General features: G+C 37.6%; 1 protein-coding gene and 1 long non-coding RNA gene across 5 annotated transcripts in view; both read left to right on the forward strand.

Moving 5' to 3' along the window:
- Positions 1 to 351: 351 nt before the first annotated feature.
- hnf4g (hepatocyte nuclear factor 4, gamma) lies at positions 352 to 12,857 on the forward strand (the record flags this gene model as incomplete). Of its 4 annotated transcripts, none has more annotated exons than XM_079862963.1 (10): positions 352 to 507; positions 5,504 to 5,672; positions 6,915 to 7,009; positions 7,835 to 7,941; positions 8,448 to 8,606; positions 9,589 to 9,676; positions 9,796 to 9,948; positions 10,034 to 10,270; positions 12,043 to 12,156; positions 12,339 to 12,857. In XM_079862963.1, the coding sequence occupies 10 exons, from the start codon at positions 480 to 482 to the stop codon at positions 12,467 to 12,469; spliced, it is 1,281 nt and encodes a 426-aa protein (XP_079719089.1). In that variant the 3' UTR covers positions 12,470 to 12,857. The 4 variants fall into 4 exon arrangements, with proteins under 4 accessions (XP_079719089.1, XP_079719090.1, XP_079719092.1 ...); XM_079862964.1 differs by having other exon boundaries at positions 8,451 to 8,606; XM_079862966.1 differs by lacking the exon at positions 352 to 507 and adding an exon at positions 2,610 to 2,736 and having other exon boundaries at positions 8,451 to 8,606.
- A 2,506-nt stretch (positions 12,858 to 15,363) lies between these two features.
- LOC307153579 overlaps positions 15,364 to 24,329 on the forward strand; it is a 102,753-nt gene continuing 93,787 nt past the window's right edge. The window contains exon 1 of the long non-coding RNA XR_013820175.1: positions 15,364 to 15,517. This is a non-coding gene — a long non-coding RNA (uncharacterized lncRNA). The remainder of the gene's footprint in view (positions 15,518 to 24,329) is intronic.

Below are 24,329 nucleotides of genomic sequence, written 5' to 3' on the forward strand. Positions count from 1 at the left end.
GGAGGTTGGCTAGTTGAAAGGTAAAATTATAATTCTGCAAAACAATGATTTCGGCTATTAGCGTTCAGCCAAATTGTTTATAAGCACGCTTTTTTTTAAAAAATGTATTTTTTAAAAAATACCAAAATCTCTGTTACATAGGATATGTATTCGTATTAGGCTAAATTCAAATTCTTCTACTTGTGTACAGGCTTCGTAGCCTAACGTTACTGTATGTCCGTGTTCTTGACGTCGTGAACCCACGCAAAGGCAACACGATTCATGTCTTCTGTTTTATTGGGGCTAGTTACTGTTTAACATCTCCACCCAACTTTCAGTTTGTTTAGTAAATCGATCTAATGAGAGGCTCCCCCAACACCACCAAAAGTATTATCCAATGACATGTTAAACACTTCATGTACTCGAATTTGCCAACATCGAAACATCATATTTAGTAGCATAAAAGTTTGACCCATGTTGGTTTGGGTTTTGGTGGATTAATGCAAATCGTAGTTGGACGTGGAGAAGGTAAGACCTGATAGTTTTGAGTTGCGGTCATTGAATTGTGGGTCATTTCAAGAAAAAATAATCCGTTAGACCGTTTGTTTCTATATTTTACCTGGGAATGTAGGAATTTAAAGAGTTCCTAACTACTAACCTAACGTTACATGGGAAAAGAAAATATCGTCAGGCTGTGACGTCGACGTTCGTGTCTTTTTTTCTTTTTTCTTGTTGACAAAAATGTAAAGGATTTTAATTCTTGAGCACAAATAAGCAGTGGTTATATTTACAATTATTTTTCGTAATTATTACTATTTTATTTTTTATAGCTATTAAAAAAAGTTTAAAATATGCTACATTCAATCTAAGCACATTTACGTTCTCTCAGTTATCTTTGCTTTGTAAATAATTACTTTGCATTTTTCATTCAAATATGTCTTACTACTATTATTATACGTAAAAATGTTTTAGACGTAATATATTTATTATAAGTAGGCTTTTTAAATACAAAACTGAACGTAGCCAACTACCTGGATACTGCGAGTTTCCCCCCAGTCCTGGGGTGATATTTTACTTCCAAACAGTTCTAGTTTGACCTTGAATTTATTTTTCTTTTGAAATTGTATCATAGATCAACTAATGTAGAGTACATTGCAGTATGATTTTAAGTAAAGTATTCTTCTCTCTGCATTGGATTTGTTAGTGTGTAATGCAATGTATTGAAAATAGAGGGCATGAAATAGATGCCCTCATAGCAAAACTCTTTATCACGTGAACATTTGAGCACTTCCTCATTTAAACATTGTTTGTTGAAGTTAAAATGTAACCTGTGCAGTGTTTCCTCAGAGTATCCATGTGCTTACTGAATCTAATGTCAAATATTTAAAGTCTGATTTATTTCATATTTTGTTGTCTTTCTGGTTTTGTTGTAGGCTCTGTTTGTACAGTAATGGTGCTATTCTGTTTGACTTTCTATAGTAGATTTTAGTAAAGTAAGGCAGTTTAGTCGACAGAAAAACACAGTTCTCACACTTATAGATATTCTAAAATTAAATAAACTGTTTGGGATCCAAATGGCAAAGTATTTCATTGAAGTTGAATGTTTTTAAAACTATATTTTGACCAGAGACACTTGTCTGGTTTCCTTTATGGCTTTGCACATTCATTGTATAGGGCTGTCGTGCTGCACTGATGTCTTTTTTTGTGATGTTTTATTCAAATTTTGTCAGAAAGGTTTTTTTTTTTGTTTTTTTTGTTAGGTAGACAGACAGTTTGCCTAAACGGCTGCCATTTCTTTCCAAACCTGTATTCGTTTTGTTCTTCCGCAGAACACAAAATTAGATATTTTGAAAACCACTGCGGTTCAAAATAACATTGGACCCCATTGACTTTCATTGTACAAATAAATACTTTTTTTCTCTCCAAAATATATATTCTTTTGTGTTCTTGGAAGGGCATGAGGGTGAGTAAATGATGATAGAATTTCATTTTTGTGTGAACTATGCATTTAAGAAAAAATGGCATTCAAATGACTCTCTTATAGTTTAAATAACATGCAAAACAGAATTTGAGTCGTCTATAATAATCATATAATTACAACAGAGCTGCTGTAACTGAGATATCTAGGTTATTAAATATTGTGTACATTTAAATTAAGCATTAACCTATAATAAGCATAACATTTATGCAACTTCATTTTAAGCCATGGCACATCCCAAGCTGAGAAAACCCCATCGATTTACAACATCTCGTTTTCAAAAGGAAGCTCCTAGTTCTCCTAATGTGCATTTATAAATTTATTGTCCTGCAGTCTTTGCCATATTTTGTTGCATTACTTTGTTATTTTGCCTGAGAACAGGGCCTGTTGTTTGGGCTGCACCAATAAAACCTCTGGTTTCACTCTGGAACAAATGGGGAAAACTATTATCTCTTCATCCTTCTGATAAGTATAGGATAAGGGGGAGAAGATAAGTTCTGTGCAAGGAGGTGAGGAGTCTTGGCCAAGGCTCCTCCCTTGTCTTAGAAGACAACAAATCAGCATTCTGAAGAGATGGTCAACCTAAGGCTGCTCTCTCCTAGAGACACTGTCCCAGGACGACTTTAAGTAGAAATACTGGAGCAAGGAAGGGATGAAGTTTTCACCAAGTCCTCTCCCTAAATCCTTGTTGGACATGGATGTAGCCAATTACTGCGAGGGTCTAGACCCGACCTATAGCACACTGGGCTTTGAGAATGCAGAGGTGCTTTATTGTGGTGGTGAGTGCTGAGCATTTTGTCCAAAAATACGTTTTGAAGTACTGTTGAAGCAGATGGGGTTGATGCTGCTTGGACTAGTATGATCATTCTGGTCCAATTTTGTGTTTGCTATAGTGCTGTTACTGAACTGTTAACTGAATTAATGTCAGTTCTAACTGAGGTGGGTGTTAACTTGGCTTGGTATGACTGGAGGGGACAGGCGCCATGTCATGGCTGGTTTAATAGCTGTCTGAACTGTCTGGAATGATTTGTCCCAGCAGAATCATTTACCTCCTAAAGGAGATAACTATTTGCTAACTATTCTGAAAGTCTTTCCATTCAGTTTAAAATTCAACAGAGGGTTTCACTCAAATCCTGAGAAAAGAGTTCTGAGTCTCAGGATTAGAGACAGGGTTCTCCGTGGGTTGATAGGTTGGGAAAAAAAGACAAAACGGGATATACTGTATTTAAGTGTAAGTTTAATATATTTTTTACAACTTCAATGTTAAAGGGATAGTTCGGCCCCCCAAAAAAAAAAAAAAAAAAAAATCTGTCATCATTTACTCAGCCGAGTTGTTCCAAACCTGTTGGCCCATAAATTGTTTGGTTACCCATATTCTTCATAATATCTTCTTTTGTGTTCAGCAGAACAAAGAAACTCGTACAGGTTTGGAACAACTTGAGGGTGAGTAAATGATGACAGAATTTTCATTTTTGGGTGAACTATCCTTTTAATTCAAAGCAGCAACAACAATGAAGTTAAAAGAGGAGGGACATTTTGAAGCGTGAAAGGTTGTTTGTCCCATGATCCTATTTTGTACTTTTATTTAAAAAAATAAAACATTTACTGAAGGGACTGGGTCATCATGGGAAATTTCTTTGTCAAGGGTGCAATGTTGCCACTTCTAACTTTTAAACCTAGGCCCTTTTGGTTATCCATATCTTTAGCCACTTCGTCATCACAATCTGATGTGATTTATCCAGTTCGGTTCTCCATTAACCTAATGCTGGAATAAAATTGCTGAAGAGATTTCCCAGTTATCTTTACAGTTCTTTACAGTACATCTAAACATAGAGATAGAGAAAGGTCGTAAAATAACTGGAATAGAAACTATTTAAAGGCAAACACACACTCTCTGATGGACAGCTAGACAAATAATTAACTTAATTCAGATTTTCCTAAAATTAAACCAATCAGTACACATAGATCTGTCATACTAACTTGACTGAATCTGTTGCAGATAAATGCTAACTAGTGTAAGCATTGACAAAAAAAAAAGTTTAATGTGGTAACATCTACATTAACTGATTGTATCAAATAAAAAAATAAAAAAAACACTGCTGAATCATCCTCAACCAGTCCACTCCCATGCAAAGCATGCTGGGAACCGAAACTTGACTTAAGAATGAATGATTAAATAGATTTAGATTTAGAATAGATTTCACATAGTGAAACTAAGCATTGTGTTGAAACAAAACTCACATTTTGAGTTGATGTTTTTATGCAAAGTATACATTTAATACATAGGAAAGAGTTTGAGATGGATTGTTTGTCGCATTCAGCTAATTTGTATACATCTGGGCTTCTTTCAGCTTTTTTTTTAATAATCCTGTGCTTAAATGGATAGTTCACCCAAAAATTAAAATTCTGTCATCGTTTACTCACTCTCATATCGTTCCAAAACTGTATGAATCTCTTTCTTGTGTGAAACACAAAAGAATATATTTAGAAAAATGTCTCAAATGTTTTTTTTTTTTAAAATCCATATTATGGAAGTCAATGGTCACCAAAAATGTTTGGCTCCCAATATTCTTCAAAATATCTTCTTTTGTGTTCTGCAGAAGAAAGCAAGGTTTGGACCAACACTAGGGTGAGTAAATTATGACAGAATCTTCATTTTTGGGTAATCTGTCTCTTTAATTAAGCCCATAAAGCCATGAATGCAGTGAAATAGTTTTCCAACCCATTTCTCCAACACCTTACTCTGAAACTAAATACTTCAAACAGCCGACAGGAAGAAATTTCCTCTCTCTGAGACCACACGTGCCCTTTGCATTCAGATGATGTTTTATTCTGAAATGAGAAGGAATCACTTTGGGAATCAACTAAATCAGAAGAGATTGCTTTCAACCCACATTAACATTTATCCATGAGATGTCAATCTCCATTGAGTGTCTGTCTATGCTATAAAACAGAGGCTAATCCTAATTAAGTCTGTCCTACAACAGCGGGAGGCTCCAATCAGTCTCAGCGCATAAAAGGCTAAAGTCCCCTGCTGCATTTCTTTTGTTGAAATGTTATGATTTTGGATGCACAAAGGAATGATTGATTTCTCATCCTTGTCTATATGAACAGAAGGGTGCCACTCTCTGTTGCATTAGAAGGTCTTTTAGGATGAGCATCCTTTGTTCACTTATGCAGAACTCTTCCTTATTCCCCTCATTAGTAGTTATGATCGAGAGACCGAGTAAAAAGGCTGAGATTTGATAGATGTGTTGTGCTGTAGCTTTATGAGACTCACTAGGCTCTGTGTTTGTTAGTCTAGCTTGAATTAGCATGCTTAGCTTAGCATCTAGAAGCTTAGCAGCAGTAGATCTCCTCTATTAGTGTTCTGGATGTACAACAGACATGATTCTCTACTTTAAAAGATCTAAAAGTCACCCAAGTGAATCATCGAGCCCTCACTTGACTGAATGAACAGTTTTTGCTACTCAAACCAAAGTGTTCAGGTGGCAATAACAGTTTTGTGATGATCTCAATCCTGACTGTCCGTGTTGTTGTTCACAGAAAACATGCCGACAGAGCCTAGCATCAGTCAAGGAGAAAATGGCGTGAGCTCCAACTGCGCAATCTGTGGCGACAAAGCCACAGGTAAACATTATGGCGCGTCTAGCTGTGATGGCTGTAAAGGCTTCTTCCGCCGGAGCATCAGGAAGAGTCATGTCTACTCCTGCAGGTACGCTGTAAAATAAATATTGTGTATTGAAAATAATTTTTTATGGTGGAAAGAAAATGTGTTCAGTGTTATTTTAGTATTACATACTATATACTATGTTATTATATATAGTATATAATATACTATATAGTATGTATTATATTACTATATATACATATATACTATATATAATACATTTTTTATTTCAGTTTTACTAATTTTAGTACTTAAACTTATTTCAATTAGTTGTCAGGTTTTTTGAGTTTAAGCATTTTAAAGCAGTTTCGTTAACAATAACAGTATGAGATGGGAATCGAGAGCTGATTCTTTAGAAATGAAATCATTTTTTAATGACATTCTGTTGCGTTAATGGTTACCGCGAACATAACAAAACATGGTAACACTTTACAATAAGGTTCCATTTGTTAACATTAGTTACTAACAATGAAAATAGGTCTACCTCTGAAGCATTTGTTAATCTCAGTTAATTTCAGCATTTACTAATGCATTATTAATATCAGATGTTGTATATTCTTTAATGAACCTGAGCTAACATGAACTAACAATGAACAGTTGTATTTTTTTGAACTCATAAAGATTGAGATTATTTTTGGTAACACTTTATTTTAAGGTGACGTAGTTACACGTTGCTACATGTACTTACTATAGTGTATAGTGTAATTATGCATAATTACAAGTAACTAACCCTAAACCAAACCCTAACACTAACCATTGCTCTATAGTAAGTACATGTTAATGAATACACTCAGTACTTATTCAAGTAAGTACAATGTAACTATGTCACCTTAAAATAAAGTGTAACCTTATTTTTAGCTATTGTTAGTTAATGCATTAATGGGAACTACTGTTTTACTATTATAAAGCGTATATACTATTATAACAGTATAACCTGATTCACAACTGAGTGCCCCTTATGAGTTGGTTCTATGGACTCACGAATCAGTCCTGAATTGATCTAATGAATTACACCAATTCACTGAACCATAAGTTGTTACTTCTGTCATGTCTAAATCAAAAATGAAAAGAGAATCGTTAAGGAATGACTTAGGAACTGGAATTGGAATCAGAACCACAATTCCTTACAGTTCCCAGTTCTAATTACAAATAATTGACCAAAACGCACCAAGACTATTTTTTATATACATCATATATACATCTAATTTATTGCTGTAATGTTAACAAGGTGTTTACAAAGTTTGGTGTTTGCTCTTCTGAAAAAAAGAAACTTCTTCTTTTGGGCAGGTTTAATCGTCAATGTGTTGTTGATAAAGATAAACGGAACCAGTGCCGTTTCTGCAGACTTCACAAATGCTTTCGAGCTGGAATGAAGAAAGAAGGTAAACATTTTATATGCATGTAATTTTCCCCACAAATGCTCCCATTTCCCACAGTCTTGAACAGACATCTCATGGAGTAACAAGGAAGAGGGAAACTCAAGTGAGTAAAATAGATGATGCCATAAAACTTGCCCTGATTACACAAGGATGTTTAGTTTATTGGATGTATAACCTTGGCTTAGACTTTTATGATGGGCGATCATGTGCTCTCCACCTCACTTTCCGTGCGTACACGTTGTTCAGGACTGTGGTCAGTTAAAGTTTTACCTCTAGCTTATGCAGGGTTTTGTACGACAGTCATGCATTATTTTTTAATTTGCTCACCATCATTTCTCATTTCTTCTGAGAAGGAATTTCTTCATTTTTTGTAAGGACAGTATATTTATTTCCAGCTGCTATTTGCCAGTAGAAATCAATATAATTTAAACAAAGTATCCAAAAAAACATCAAAATAGGATAGAGAAAAGTATTTATAAAATGATTTAAAAATGTAATGCAAGTAAAGTAATGCAAAATACAGTAACATGGCCAGTAGGAAATATTTATGGCTGGCAATTTTTCCCAATTCATTCATCATTATATGGCAAAACACAACAAGTAATTTTTGACTCTTTGTACGTTTAATGACATTAAAATACATTAGAAGGAACGATTTATTCTGCCAGTGAACCCCTTATTTCTTGGCTGTTCGTGTGTGTTATTTCTTGGCGGTGTGATTTTCTGCAAATAAGCGTGAGAAACACACCCATCATCTTGGCTAATCAGTAATAACTCCTAACTGTTATTAGCTCACTAATCAGCAAAATTGTTTGTGCTTGTTTTAAGCTGTGCAGAATGAGCGGGACCGTATCAGCTCTAGGAGGAACATGCAAGACTCACATGATCTGCCGCCAATCACAGCCCTCGCTCATGCTGAAGCTCTCTCGCAGCAGGTAAACTGTCCTATCAAGGTTAATCGAAACGCTCACACGCACACACACAAAAAGAAAGAGAAAGAATATCAGCAGAAAAGGGCAGAGGCACGGAAAATGAAAAACATGCTTATTACGGTATCTGCGGCAGTAACATTTATTGCTTTTGAGCAATAAATCATTGGCATGATTGTCAATTATAGCAAAGGTGTATGGGTTTAATGCGTTCTGTTAGAGATAAATAGTCACCAAAGACAAAAATTAACCAGCGACAGGGCTGATTAAAGAAGGAAGAGAGGTTTCATCACAGTTACTCTGCTCAGTAGTTAATAATAACAAAGAGAGATAAATAACAACTGTGATTTGCATGAGCGTTGCTTTCTTTGAGCATCAGTCAGTGAGTGTCATCAACATTTCTAATTATTTGCATGAGTACCTGTGTGAATTTACTCCGAGAGAGGCAACAGCCTGTGCGAAAGCATTTTTAGAGGACACTGTAAATTCAGTTCTTCTCTCTTCTCTCTCAGCAGATCAACGCTGCCAGCCCAATGGACCCTGCTGATGTTTCAGAGAAAAAATCAGCCACTATCAGTGACGTCTGTGAATCTATGAAGCAACAGCTGCTTGTTCTGGTAGAGTGGGCTAAGTACATCCCAGCCTTCGGCGAATTGCCACTTGATGACCAGGTAATGGCCGTTGGAAAGCAACACTGGCTGTGCTAATTGGGGAGGCCCTTGGGTTAAATTGCAGGGCCGTTCACCGAAGCTCAATATTTGCTATTCTCATGGTTGACTTGGTTTAGCCTCCATTTAGCATGCTGTCTGTGTTGCTCTAAATTTCGGATTTCCCCCCTTGCATTTATTCTTATTGAACATGCAGAACCTTCCGGTGTTTAACTATGAGCTTAAAGGATAAAAATGGCATTTAGTTCATGTGTATTAGCTTTGAGGTCTACTGTATGGTAGTGTACTCCTAAAAAAAATGACTAAATTATTTTTAGCCATTGTAATGCATTCAAAATTGGCAGTTTTGGTTCTGGACCAAAATTAATGACTCATTTAGCATTTTGTCACCTGCAATCAACTAGTAATAGGCAAGATGGCAAATGTTTGGCTGCTTAGGATTGCCCAGTTAGCCCTCTGCTGGTAGAGATAATAATTACACTATTTGTTTCTAAAACTCAAGTCCATTCTAAATACATTTTTATATATACTATATATAATGATTAAATACATTTAGAATATTCGAAAAGATTTCTATTTAAAGGGATAGTTCACCCAAAAATTTATAAATAAATGCTGTTCTTTTGAACCTCCTATACTTCAAATAATTCAGAAAAAAACTATCACAATTTCCACAACAATATTAAGCAGCACAGCTGTTTTCAACATTGATAATAATAAGAAATGTTTCTTAAGCATAATAGAATGATTTCGGACGGATCATGTGACACTGAATACTGGAGTAATTGCTATTGACTATAGCTCAACTCAAGTCATACTGACCAAACATTTTTGAACAGTAGTGTGTGTGTGTGTGTGTGTGTGTGTGTGTGTGTGTGTGTGTGTTTTTAGCATTTCCTTATAGTATAGCATATTGTCATTACATTTCATTGTGGTTTGGTTGGTTTACAGAAAACTGTTAAACCAGGCCTAATTTTTTTTACAGGTTAGTTTATTACGTGCTCATGCTGGCGAGCACCTTCTGCTGGGTGTGGCTAAGAGGTCAATGCCATACAAAGACCTCTTGCTTCTAGGTAACTTCTAATAGAAAGTCATTTTCACCTTTCAACATAATTGTAGATAGACACACACACACACACACACACTCACACACTAACTCGAGCGGATCTTTTGTTTCTTATTTTCCTTGCAGGTAATGGCTGTGTTGTCCATCGAAACTGCCCTGAGCCGGAAATAGGTCGCGTATCTAACCGAGTCTTGGATGAACTGGTATTACCCTTCCAGGACATCCAAATTGATGACAATGAATATGCAGCTCTAAAGGCCATTGTGTTCTTTGATCCAGGTATATGCAAATAAAACAGAACATTCATTTAACACTTAATATCTATCTTAAAACACAGCCATACATGTGACTATTTTTCTTCTAGATGCCAAAAGCTTAAGAGACCCTTCTAAGATCAAGGCGATGCGCTGTCAGGTTCAAATGAGTCTGGAAGACTACATTAATGACCGGCAGTATGACTCGCGTGGGCGATTCGGGGAGCTTTTGCTGCTGCTTCCTACTCTGCAAAGCATCACCTGGCAGATGATTGAGCAGCTACAGTTTATCAAGCTTTTTGGTCTTGCCAAGATAGATAACCTGCTGCAGGAGATGCTTCTTGGGGGTGAGTATGAGGTGAAGCATTCAATTGCATGGGCTTTTGAAGCGGAAAAATGCTTCATGATCATTTTTTAAATTAGGTGAAAGCAGGTACTTTATTCTGAAACAAGTGTGCTTTGATCTTTTTCTTATAATACTGCATATTACACTGCAAAATGTAAAATGATGAGGCAAAATAATGTATGTGCTGTATACCATATTAAGACATTAGTCTAGCTAAAGCATGTAAAGGAAACATTACTATTATTATTGCTCATAATTAGCATTATGGATTTGATCAAACAAGTATAACATTTTGGCACATAATTTATGCTACGGACATGAATGCTACGTCAAATCATGTGGATTCGCCATAGCTATTTTCTAAATGTTATTGATCTTATTGAGATCCATGCATATGGCTTCAAGTTTCATTTTCTAAAAAAAAAATGTCATCAAAATATCTTAATCTTTCCCGTGTAAATGACAGACTTCTCTCTGGTGACTTGATAATATTCATTATAAATGGTTTATTCATGCACATAATTATTTTTGAAAAATTCATGTGCCCTGTCGCTCACATGAGATCGCAGCAATGGCAAACCACAACGATCCCACAATCCAATTCCAAAAGGAACAAAATCAAGTCCCGTCCTACATTTTGGGGGTCTAGGTAGGCCTCAGGGTTCAGGAAAAAATAGAAAGGATTCATTTGTTGCATTGCAGCCAGTTATGTACTTATGTATTTATGAATTGTCATCTGTTTCAAGTGGTGTTTATAGTACTGTAATGTATTGTATTGATGCGGGACAGTGAATGCTGTGGGATGCGAGACAATTTTTGGAAGAAGTTCCAACAGTAAATAATTTCACTTTATTTTGATGGTCCCTTTTACACATTCTGTTGACTATAAGCAACGTTTTACCTGCATGTCTACTAACTCTCATTAGAGTATTAGTAAACTGGTAGAGTTAGGGTTAAAATAAGTTGACATACTTGCAAAGTTACTTATAGAATGTCTGTTGGAGGACCATCACAATAAAGAGTTAGCAGATATTAAGCAGACAGTCTACTAATACTCGAATGAAAGTAAGTTGACATGAAGTTGCAAAGTTGCTTTTAGTCAACAGAATGGGGATCATCAAAATAAAGTGTTACCATAAAGTGAAATTGAAATATGAATTGAAATAAAAAATGTCATGCTGGTGTAATATTACCAAAGACTTTAGACATACAAAGACGGTGCACTCATGAAAGTGCAACATATACCAGAATAAGTCCCGCCTTCAAAACAAAAGAGCCAATCGCTAATTAGAAAAGTCATTGCGTCACGGTCCAGCCTGAAAAATGCTTTTTTTTTTGTTCATGATTTGAGTGTTTAGATACAAAATTTATAAGACAGTTGTTGTCAGATATCATTGGTGTTGTCAGCTCCACAGCAGACTTCTTCCCGACATTATGTCACGAAAGTGTGGATACGGAGGAAGATCGTGTGGGCTTAGGGTTCCATTTGGGACGGGGCCGATATTACTTCGAATGTTCACTATATAACTTTGGTATCTCTGTCATCATCTGTGATTAAAAGTTGGAAGTACTGTAGCATATCTGCCACCATATAGCCAGACCTTCTTTTCTTTACTTATGGATGTGATGCAACAGGCACAGATGAATGTGCTAAACTTGAAATTTTTCCGTCAAATTTGAGCTGACCGCTCAAAATATGAGTTTTGTAGGCTTACTTACTTTTTGAACACTGTTTTTTATATAGTAACTCAATAATTACATTTATTTTTGCAGGTTTAACCACAGAACAACCTCACTTGTATCACAATGGTCACCCTCAGGCTCCATTAACAGGACAGACTATAGTCATTAGCTCCATACCAGGACCTGCACTCTCACAGCAGATGGGTAAACATTTTTCTTTTATTTATCCTTTCATAAATATAGTCAGTGACCAGACATCATTCATTAGTGAAGTGTTATTTTACTTGATTTTATTTTTATATTTGAATTTGAATAATTTTCTCATGACATACCAAGCTATTTTAAGTGTGTTTTATAGATTTTCTGTTTTTTTTTTTTTTTTTCAGCATCCCCAGATACCCCTATTCCATCTCCCACTTCAGTACAGAACCAGGAGGCCTACAAGCCCCCCGACAGCCCGGCTCTCCTGCTAACGCCACAGCCCATGGCAAACAGACTCTCTCCTGAGCCTCTATGAGCCTCCTCTCTAGTGCAGGCCCTGTGTGTTTGTATATGTGTAAATTGTGTGTTACACCCTTCCCCTCCTCCAGCGCAACATGTTTAACTGATCCAAAGAGAACTTTACAAACACATTCTAAATGTATTGTCAAATTTTACCACCACAATTTGAAATAATTACATTGGAAAGATTTATTATTGGCAGACCTGGTTTCTCCTTATCAACTGGAAAACTAGTCAATGTAGACAATATTCGTTTATTAATAACAAATTATTGTCAGTTTTTGTACTATTAAAAAAGTCGAGATTTAATTTATTAAAAAAATTATACTATGCAACACTCAAGAAATGTAAATTTTTGCTTTAAAATGTGCCATTTAACAATAAATAAATACACTTTGGGTCTGAGTTGTTTTTTATTTATGGATTAATTTGTAAATAGCTCATGCTGCAAAGAGCTACTTTTGGGAAAGTATCAATATACTATACACTCGTTACAACCGAGGTATGCAGCAAAGCATTTGTGAAGCCACAACACGCACAACCTTGAGGCGGATGGGCTACAACAGCAGAAGACCCCACCGGGTACCACTCATCTCCACTACAAATAGGAAAAAGAGGCTACAATTTGCACGAGCTCACCAAAATTGGACAGTTGAAGACTGGAAAAATGTTGCCTGGTCTGATGAGTCTCGATTTCTGTTGAGACATTCAGATGGTAGAGTCAGAATTTGGCGTAAACAGAATGAGAACATGGATCCATCATGCCTTGTTACCACTGTGCAGGCTGGTGGTGGTGGTATAATGGTGTGGGGGATGTTTTCTTGGCACACTTTAGGCCCCTTAGTGCCAATTGGGCATCGTTTAAATGCCACGGCCTACCTGAGCATTGTTTCTGACCATGTCCATCCCTTTATGACCACCATGTACCCATCCTCTAATGGCTACTTCCAGCAGGATAATGCACCATGTCACAAAGCTCGAATCATTTCAAATTGGTTTCTTGAACATGACAATGAGTTCACTGTACTAAAATGGCCCCCACAGTCACCAGATCTCAACCCAATAGAGCATCTTTGGGATGTGGTGGAACGGGAGCTTCGTGCCCTGGATGTGCATCCCACAAATCTCCATCAACTGCAAGATGCTATCCTATCAATATGGGCCAACATTTCTAAAGAATGCTTTCAGCACCTTGTTGAATCAATGCCACGTAGAATTAAGGCAGTTCTGAAGGCGAAAGGGGGTCAAACACAGTATTAGTATGGTGTTCCTAATAATCCTTTAGGTGAGTGTATGTTCAAACATATATTCTTCTAATATATATTCTGAAAAATGTTAATGGGCCCTGCATTACAGGGCAGCTGTATAAATATGAAGCATTAAAAAAAAGAAAAAAAGAGGTAGTTGGGACATTACTTATACGTCCCAATTTGCAACTTTTGTCAGTTTTCTGAAGCAAACCCTGAGAGTGAAAAGCCACAGTGAGCTATACATGGAACCTATACAATTATAACAAAACGAGAAGCAGATGATCATAACATCTCATCTGAGTCAAGTGAAACGGTGCGCTCTCTGACATATCATGAATCTCTGTCACCTCATTGCCTCAGAAAGAGCGACAGACAGAGAAAGAGCAAGAAACGAATGCTCATTCGAAAACACATCAAATCAGGCTATTTTCTGCATCTAAACAACAGCGTTTGGTGCAGGTGAAGTCCGTGTTGTCAATACCTCAGCATTCATGGGAAACCGTAATAAGTTTTGGAGTGCGCCCTGTTTGGATGGTTTTCCAGAAAGCAATCTGATATCACTAGGTGTAAGTGCACAAGGCCTGGGGGCAGATGATGCCGTCAATAGCAGCTGTCTATTATACTGCGGGAGAGCTTGGAGGAAGTGGAAATGGAGACCGAGCAAGCTAAGATAAACAATGCAAACCCTCCAATCAACTCCATAATAGAGTGGCAGCTTGCGTGGGGTTAAACGGCAAGCTTGACGGGAGAAAGCTGAGCATCCAGTGATCCTTAATGAACAAGCGCACAAGGCTGAATGCACTTATTTGTATACAAAACATTGTCTTGGTATTCAGGGCACACATCTCATCTGAGGCGTTCAGCTTTGTGTGACGGTGTGGTATTAAGCCTCGGTAAGCCTCCTCTGAGCAATGTGGAGTGGATGGAATAAGCATATCTGTTCTTCACCTTTGTGGTGAAGGAAACTCTCACACACTACACCTTGACATTCATGACAGCGAGGATACTCAAAGTGATTGTAATCCACATTGCCGGCAAGCTGAAAAGGAGGAATTTTCCTCCCTTTTCTTGTGTAGAAACATCATTTGTTTGCATAATGACACTTCCAGACTGCTTCTATTCCAGTGCTGCACTTAAACCCCTGCTTTGGCTTTTTTTGTGTGTGTGCAAAATCTCAAACTGTTTTAATCTGTTATGAGGCAAATTTTCATTTTGGCATGATACATTTTCATATTTTGTGTCCACCCTGCCCCCCCCCCCCCCCCCCCCCCATTTTTGTAGCCTAACTACTTTATTTTAAATATTCTAAAAATGGTTTAGGATAGTGGTTCCTACTGAAATCATTTTAAAGTCATTTTAAAATTATTTTAATTTATTATTTATTAATTATCATTATTTTTCCCTTCAGTTAATAAAAAAACAAACAAACGGTGACCTCTTGCTGCTCAGGTGTTAGTTATGGGCGGGGCCTCAGAGGGGCATCAGACGTCTATCAGACAGCTTGGCCAAATAATCGCTAAAGCAATTAATTTTATAAAAAAAAAAAAAAAAAAAAGGTAAACACAGAATTAAAAAATTGGGAGTTGATGAAAAATTAAAGATGTTTTATTCTTATTATCTGCGCTGCAATATCCCATTACATTTCACGCCGGAAGTGGAGGCTGATGCTGAGGCCTAACTGTTAAGTTTCTTGATTAGAATTTGATACGTTTGTGATATACAAACTAAAAGATAGTCGGATAAATATTGTAATGAGAAGATGGGATTATCAAAAATGAAGCTTTCTTCGACTTTACTGTGGAAAGTCCGCGAAGGTGAGCTAGCCTAACGTTACTGTTTTTTTCTATCTTTTTGCTGTGAATCCTGCCGTGGTGTTTACTATGTTTGCTTTTACACTTTCTTCTACGTTAGTAAACAAACATGTCTGAACTGATATAATATTTTTTTCTACAGCAACCCCTTTTAAAACGTATTCCTTATTCCTTACTAGAGGCTTATTTCGAATTAAAAAGCGAATAGAGAATAGTTTAAATGTAACTTTTTTATATTTATTCCTCTAGTAACATGGATCTATTCAATATTTATAATATAGACTACTAGTATTTTTGCAGCTACAAGTCACTATCCCAATTATTCAGTTGTTGGGGGGAAAATGAATCCTGTGGGAATCTGTGGTTCCAGTTTTACTATTATTTATTCATTGTACGTATTTACATATCTAGCTATTAGAATCATTCCAGTTTTCTAGTAGCAACTTAATTTTTTTGTATTTTGCTAGTAATACTTTTAATTGATTTATAATGTAGTCATTTTGACTAGTCATTGCATATGACAATTTGAAAAAAGGAATTGTAGGCTACAACTTGAATACATAGTTGGCAGTGCTTAATTGATATCTACCGATTCCCTTGAATTCAATGACAAAAATTGGCCACTAGGTGTCATTAGAGGCGCATTGTAAATAGAGCCGCTGTAGTGATGGTTCTCATTGTGAGGAATTTCTAGTAAGTATCTCCACAAAGCTCACTTGATCTTTTATTTTATAACGTATGCAAACGTGGATCAGAATTGCAGCTGCCGTGAAGACTCTTAGCTTAAGTGTTCCGTGCTGGGTTATTCTAAAAAGCATCTTGTTCTTTTTTGTGTGCAATCAGGGAATATTTTTTTATTAACTCTTGCTCTCCATTTAAAATGAATGAATGAATGGTGGTCTATTAGCTGTGGTGGGCTTGAATTCAGGCTAGGCTGACATCGCACCCTTTTCAGGATCAAGGTTCGGGCAAAGGAGAGAGAAAAAAACCCACCACACACATACACTTGGTAATGTAAGTACAGTTTAAAATTAATGGTGTCTGTCAGGCTGGGGACCGGCTTGCCACTCAATGAGAGATTAAGGGTAAAGATTGCGCCCCATCATTATTCAGCTGCACATTTTACCCATAATTCCCCTCTAGATCAACTGAATTTTTTTGCTGAAAAGCAGGCGAAGGTGTTGAAACCCTGTGGCTCCCAACATTCAAGGAACGCATTCACATCTTGAATGATTCCCACCCTTTTTCAACGTCTGCATGTCTATCCTGATTAAACCGCAGTATTGCTTTGGAAAAGGGAAGTGGTGAAGCCATTTAAAAAGGGTTGAAATGCTAGTTTCTCTCATCAGAGCAGCGCCCTCCCTTTGAGGAGTTTCATAAATGTGGGCTTTAGTCTGAGAATAGCCGACTGTTCCTGGCCTCCTCTGACACCTCGCATTCTTACATTTTGTCCGTGCGGCACAGCTGAAAATGCTCGTGAAATGTATTCAATTCAAATCAAATTGATGTAGCGCAGAGTAATCTTTCTCTATTAGATGTGTCACTTTTGCCAATTGTTCCCTAATATCCTTTACTGTGACTATATAAGATTAGTGCTCTCCATGCTGCCAGAGTTTTTCGTGCCTTACTGAATTATTCACCGAGGCGTAACCTTCAGTTATCAGGTTAGAAAGACCTTGATTATAACAGGAAGTCAAGTGTAGAAAATCACTCTCTCCACCGAAGGAAGTGTTTCAGCCCTTTTGGAAATTTGAATAATTATGAAATGTACACACAAATAGTATAAGAAATTAATTACACAGGCACAATGGCTTTCTCTGTACTTGCAAAGGAGCAAAGCCTAATTTATGAGTAAAATAATTAGAGTTTATCTTTTTCTAATTCATTTTAATGCGTGGCAAATGAAATGTGGCCATTGTTATCTGGAACTTCCTCCTATTAATAATTGACACCATAAAATAAACTCTCTGCTTGATGCTTGTCTCTTAAGTGACAACACTCAAACGCAGCCAAAGTTTTGTGAGTTATTTAATTTCTAAATAATGTGCTTACCATCGTATTCTATCATATTTAGTTGTGGAGTCGTTAATCAAAAAGAAAATGATGATGACTCCCTGCTGTCTAGACTGATGTGTTGCTCTCTGCGGGGCACCGTGGCAAACTGCTCCACAGGCGTCTTCTGGAAATAAGGGAAACGGATAGCCGATCGTTCCGCACACCTTGAAATTATAGCCATCCTTGCGTTTTTTTCTTTTCTTTCCCCTCTCTCCCTTGAATAGTCATAGCAAATGAATTTAAGTTCATTAGCTTCCACCCCTGCTGGAATAATGCAACTCTCATTACATCTCTGATAGACAACATTTGACGAGGACATTTCTATTAGCATTATTCCATGCGGAATAATACACCCTTCATTATTTACTTAGTGAGCAAGGAGATTCCCGGAACAAACAGAGACGTGGTCTAACTCGTAGATTGTGTTCTGTACGTCCTTTTCATCGCCTTTATAGTGTCATTAACTCATGTGGTTACTGCACTTAGCAGTTAGCCTATGTTTTGCTTGTTTGATTTATAGTTGACCCTTATGTCACTGACCATTAAGCACCAAGTTCTCAGAAATGCGCTCTTTTTATTCATGTTGGTTTCACATGGTTTTAAGGTTTTATGTCATTTCCAAGAAAAGTTTCAGTTCAGTCATGGTGAAACCCTCAATTAAAAAGTAATGTTTGCTCTTTACCTTGAATGTACATTATGTATTGTAAAAGGTATGTTTGGGTTTTAAGGTTTTGATTGAACAAAGTCTCTAATGCTCACCAATGCTTTATTTATTTGATTAAAACACAGTAAAAACAGTAATTTTCTGAAACATAATTATTCATTTGTGATAAAATTATGTCATGCTTGTGATTTATGACATCAATTACTGCTTTATTTATTCAGAAACGGAAGTAACTTCAAGTTATTTGTGTATTCTATTCTACTTTAGATTTTTTATTACAGCGCCTCCACTAAATAAATCTAACATTCTTCCGGCCGGGCACTAGGGCCTGAAGGAGGCTGCTGCTGCTGTGAGTGACTGTGAGAGAGTAACTGTTGATGGGCATCGCACGACGGACGCGTCCTTCTGTGCTCGCATTCACAAATTCAAGGCAGCAATCGAAAACTGTAAATATAATAACCACACATGCAAAAATTGACTTCAAGAATGACCACACTGCTGACGTCATCTTATCGCTAAGCACACCTGAGTTATTGCAGGCGCATATCAACACATTATCATATCGGCATCATTTTTTCATATCTGCAGATTGTTATATTTTAAGCCTTTATCGGCCGATTCCGATGTCGTGTTTCAGAATTTTCATTTATTTAAAAAAACCCAGTATTTATTTGAAATATAGATTTTTTTTAACATTTTAAAGTCTTTACTTTCACTTTCACAAAAAAAAACCTCAAATTTTTAATGGTAGTGTAACATGTAATTTCCACAAATATAATACATTATGGCAAGTTGTAAGAAAAAGGTCAAATTATCTGATATTTTACTAAACTTTTTGACCATTATAGACTTTATGATTTCACTAGACTATTTGATTTTACTTTCCTGTTTTATTATTATTTTTCTGCGTGTTTCCGCAGAAGAGTTAGTTGTTACCGAGTTAGTGTGACCACATGACTGAAAAAGGTTTTTCAAATAAGCAGTGAATCAGTTTTGTTAAAATCGTTTTTTTTTCACTAAGAAAATAGAAAAATGTAGAGAATTCTGCAGGGAGATTCAAGATCAGGACTTATGATATCAGGACAATATGATTTTTGATTAAATGATTTGCTTTAGCACTCCACTTTCCTTTACACCTCTTTTTCAATCTGTGAGACTATGCTTGCCTCATCATCAGGTGTTTTTCTTTTATAGTCTGTTCATTGAAATTGAGCTGCAACACAGTCAGACTAATACAATATTCAGATGCATGCTGAATTTCACCCCTTTAGAAAGCACGTGCATGCGTGTGTCTGGGGAAAAAATGCAAGCTGCATTTTAAATGCATTTGTGCATTCAGCACGGTGTTCTGTCAGGCATGTGTCTGGGACAGATAGTCCTGACTGCTTCAATACTGCCGAGTGTGCTCTGGAGGTAAATGACCTGCCTGGCAGAGAGAGATTGGTGCCCAGCATGTCTCCTGATAAAGTCAAGCGCTTCTGCGACTTTGCCTCGCCGCATCTATTTGCACTCCATATTTCAACACGGCGCAGATGTAACAACTTAATTTGCCACCAGTCATAATTCTGCCCACCCACACATAATGAGGTGATGCTGGTTATTTTAGACTTCGCTGCATGGACGCCTGAGGTAATTTGAGTTCCGAGGTGCTTGCAAGTTCCCATCTCGAGCAAGATCTCCAAATTCACGGCCCCGCGCCCCAACATGTGTACGGATGTTTCACCGGCTGAAGTTCCTGGCCATATAATTTGACTAATGTTTTTAAAACACAACCCCGATCCCACAATTCATCTTGGCACATTCTGGAGAAATCCCACCACATTCTTCACTGTTATGTGCTGGCCACCTCTGCGGGAAGCATTTTTGGGGCTTTTTTTTCCTCGTCTTTCTTCTGCAGATGTACGTTTCTTTGGCCCAAGCTGTAAATTGAAAACACCGGTTGTGTTGCTCTCTCATCGCACACCTCGGAAATGGACTTCATTCGTTCACGTGAACTTCCCATAACCCCTCATGTGTGAGACACTCATCATCTAGCGAAGGCCTCGTAGTGAAGGCCGGTCCATCATGACAATAGCGAGAAGAACCCGGGCGAATGACACCAGCACCCTTCTACCCTTTGAGATCTGATTAGTCGCCTCCATACAATCTAGCACGACACAATGCGCTTTCATTACCCCACAGATGTTGTCATCTCTTTCTCTCTCTCTCGCTCTCTCACTCTCTCTCTCTTTCTATTTTTCCATCAGCCTCTTTTTTTGAGAAGTGTTCATCTCAGAACTCTGATCAGCGGCCTCACTTTCATCAGTCTAATGCATGTGCCTATCCCCGGGCCCAATCTTACGGCGGTGCAGCATGGGGTCTGGTCCTTAATCTCATTTCTTTAACCTCCTTCAAAATTGGTTCCCCTCTGCGAGAGGCATCATCAAGATCCAGAACTATTCGTTTCCATATTGTTAATCACCTGCTCCTCCGGTTATGAGGAGAGGCTTGCAGGAGCTGCAGGGGGGATCGTAGCATCTGATTGGGCGGTCGTTGCCCTCTGTCGGGGTGACATCATTGTTCCGATCTCGTCCCATCAACTCGGTGGACTCGAAAGTGTCCAAAAGTGCATAGATATATAAACATGTCACCCGGCTTTAATCAAATATGTGTGTAAAAATACCCAAATAATGGTTTTGTTTGGTGTCCGGGTGCACCGTAATCATGCAATTACAATAAGAGCCCTGTTAATATTCCGAGCTTCTCGCCTTCACAGTACTCAGGTGAATTAATTCGCTCAAGCAAACTCTGCTGATTCCGCTGCCCCCTCTGCCCCCGCCTGGGTATTCATGCTTTTCAACTGCCACACTCTCTCCACAATATCCTTTATACTACAGGAACCCCAGACTCTGCCTCCAAAATCAAATGCTTCATTCATTATTCATTCTCTGTGGATGACTTCCCCATCATTAAAATTCCCACAAAAGCAGTTTTATGGCAAAGACTCTGGTTTTTAGTTATGGTGGAACGATAAGCTGTCATGTTTTGTGTTTTTACTCTGTGGGTCAGCACATATTCTGTTGAGGAGCAGCCTTTTGTCGCCGTGTCATCATGAGTTAGAGTAGATGGATGTATTTTAGTTCTGATAAATGAATATTAATTCACTGCTGATAATATTTTCAGATAAGATTCATTGTTTTTGAATGCCAGTGTGATGGTTTAACTATGGGGTATTATTGGGTGTAAATTTGCTTCAGTTCCATAGTGCTCCAGCAGAGTTATTTAACTTTTTGGACAGGGGCATTCAAATATTTTCTTATTGTTTGCACAAATTTGTCAGTTTCGAGTGAAAAGCAAAGTGTAAAACTGCATTGTAGCCATTTATATATATATATTTTTTTTTTGTATAATGTTATTACATACCCTACTCTCAAGTTTGGGGTCGGTAAGATTATTTTAAAAAAATTGAGAGAAGTCTTATGCTCACCAAGGCTGCATTTATTTGATGATAAATACCGTAAAAACAGTAATATTGTGACAATTTATAATAGATGTTTTCAATGTATATATTTTAAAATATAATTTATTTCTGTGATGCAAAGCTGAATTTTCAGCATCATTACTCCAGTCTTCAGTGTCACATGATCCTTCAGAAATCATTCTTTTTAAAATGATAACCAAAGAAATTGCAAATTTAAATTGATTTATTCATTAATACTATATTTATAACACAATATAATTAAAATTAAAGAAAAATATTAATATTATCAGTGTTAAACAGTTGTGCTGCCTAATATTTTTTGTGGAAACCATGATACTTTTTATTTTAGAAATTTTGATGAATAGAAAGTTTAGAAGGACAGCATTTATTTGAAATGGAAATCTTTTGCCACATTATAAATGTCTTTACTGTCACTTTTAATCAAATGAATGTGTCCTTGCAGAATAAAAGTATTAATATCTTTCCAAAAAAATATCTTGCCTCACAGAGTGCTTTACTGAAAGCTGTCCTCTCTCCTTAGAACCATAAAACAACATAGGCTAGTTCCCATGCCTGCAAGTTTATAAATTAAAAAGTGAATTAATAGGAGAACAGAACACGTGTTCTAAAAGTTTGAGATCACTAGTGAAGATGCTTTTATTTTTGGCATTTATATATATTTTGAAGACAGCAGCTCTCAAGCTACATGACAATGTACAAGCATGACAAGCTACATCCATTTGTGTAACTGTGGATAATGATCTCTAGCATGCTTTGAGATGATCTAAAGAGCATGTTGTGCCTAAATAGAACATCTGACCCAAGTGTCACATGGACCTGGTAAATGTCACATTTGCTGACTCGATTAGTGACCTAGAAGTAATGAATAACATTCAATTATTTCCTTGTTTTAAATTCTTAAAAATGCTAAACATTTGACATTTATCCAGGTTTAAATGAAATGATCTAAGACTATTGGACTCCACTGTAATTAAGTTTTGGCATAGACTTATGTCCACTGAGGCAGATTGTGGCACACACCTTACCTCACACGGGACGGGTCATCCTGTACAATAACATTTACGAAGTTCGTTTGGTCATGTGTCCACACAGCCCAGATTCATGACCTTTATAAGAATGTGCTCTGTCTGTCTCGGGCTAACAGTCGCTGATAGTCTTGGTCAACTTTGTTGCGCTCGTGTTTGCTCATCGAGTCCCTGGGCTATTTGTGGCCTCTTCCCAGAGAGGGCTGGATTTCCACCCTAAAACCCTCTCAAAACCTGTGTTTCTCAATGTATGCATGAACACACTTACCCAAACTGTTTAAAAGATTCACAATTCATTATTCCCCACCCAACCTGCATCTCTTCCCTACATTATACATGAATGAATACCAGTGTTCCTAGTGAATGGACTCAAATCCAAGTTCATTAATCAGCGCGGGCCCGAGGGGGCGCGTTAAAATGTTTGTTAAACAGCGTGTCAGGCGCGCACGTTTGACCGAGAGGTAATATAAACAATGGAAGCGGTATAAAAAGGGGTGTGTGTAGAGCGGGTTAGCATAATCTACATAATGGTTCCAGCGGTTAAATCACTCCTTGTTGGTCTTCCTGATGCGATCTGCAGTGCTCAAAATGCGTGACTTTAAATTACAGCGAGATTCTCGCGACTGTAAGCCACCTCCATTGTGGTGTGGCCCTCTCCCTGTCTTCATCAGAGCCGGCTGTCCAATGGGATTACTGTAAGCCTGCGGTAGGAGCAGCTGACCCGCCACTGATCAGAAATTCATATCCCTGGATGCTAGATTGCTCCTCTCCCCACTTTGCCCTTGTGACGGCAGAGACTGCTGTCATGGTGTTAGACGAGAGGGGGGGAAGAAAAAAAATTTGCATTCGCAGCCCCCCAAATTTCTCTGTCCAGCACATAATCAGAAAAGAAAGTGAATGAATAGTAATTCAGTCTGTCAGAAAATGAGAATCAGCACGGCGCAGGGGAGAAGAATCTCTGGTCGGAGAGGAAAAAGAGAGACTATTTGTAATGGCTGTGGTTATGGCTTCCCTTCTGCAAACCTCCATTTTGACTAACTGGCTGCTTTGTTTTCCTTTAGATTTTTTTTAATTCAATTTCCCCCCCATCTATAAATGCACATCCAGTCCACATGTATACATTTGAATGTGTTTGTTTATTGTTTGTATCGAAGCAAGTTTGGTTTGTGCGCCTTTTTGCGGGCCAGCCGAGCGCAGGGCAAAGGGAATTAATCACACAGAGAGCGGGAGGTCACTGACTGGCTCCCGAAACATCACGGTGGGTCATGCGTCTCGGGGCCACGGCTTCATACACACATCACACTGTCTTATCCCCCGTCTGCTTTTTCCCCGGTCCAAGAAGAGGCTAGCTCAACCCCAGACACACAGGCACGCTCGCACACACTCTCTCAAACACAGTCAAATAGGGCGGTTCAGAGGACGGAAACATTCTGGTAAATATTTTTTTGAATGTCATCTCTCTCTTTCTCATCGAGTTGCCAAAATATTGCATGAACCCTCGTGCCGTGTGGTTGTTTTACTATCTTGTCTCTGTGGTTGGTTTGCAGTATGCGTGTAATTTGGGTTAAATGGTGGTTACTGTTGGTACTG

Source organism: Squalius cephalus, assembly GCF_949319135.1.
Source record: "Squalius cephalus genome assembly, chromosome: 25".
Lineage (NCBI taxonomy): Eukaryota > Metazoa > Chordata > Actinopteri > Cypriniformes > Leuciscidae > Squalius > Squalius cephalus.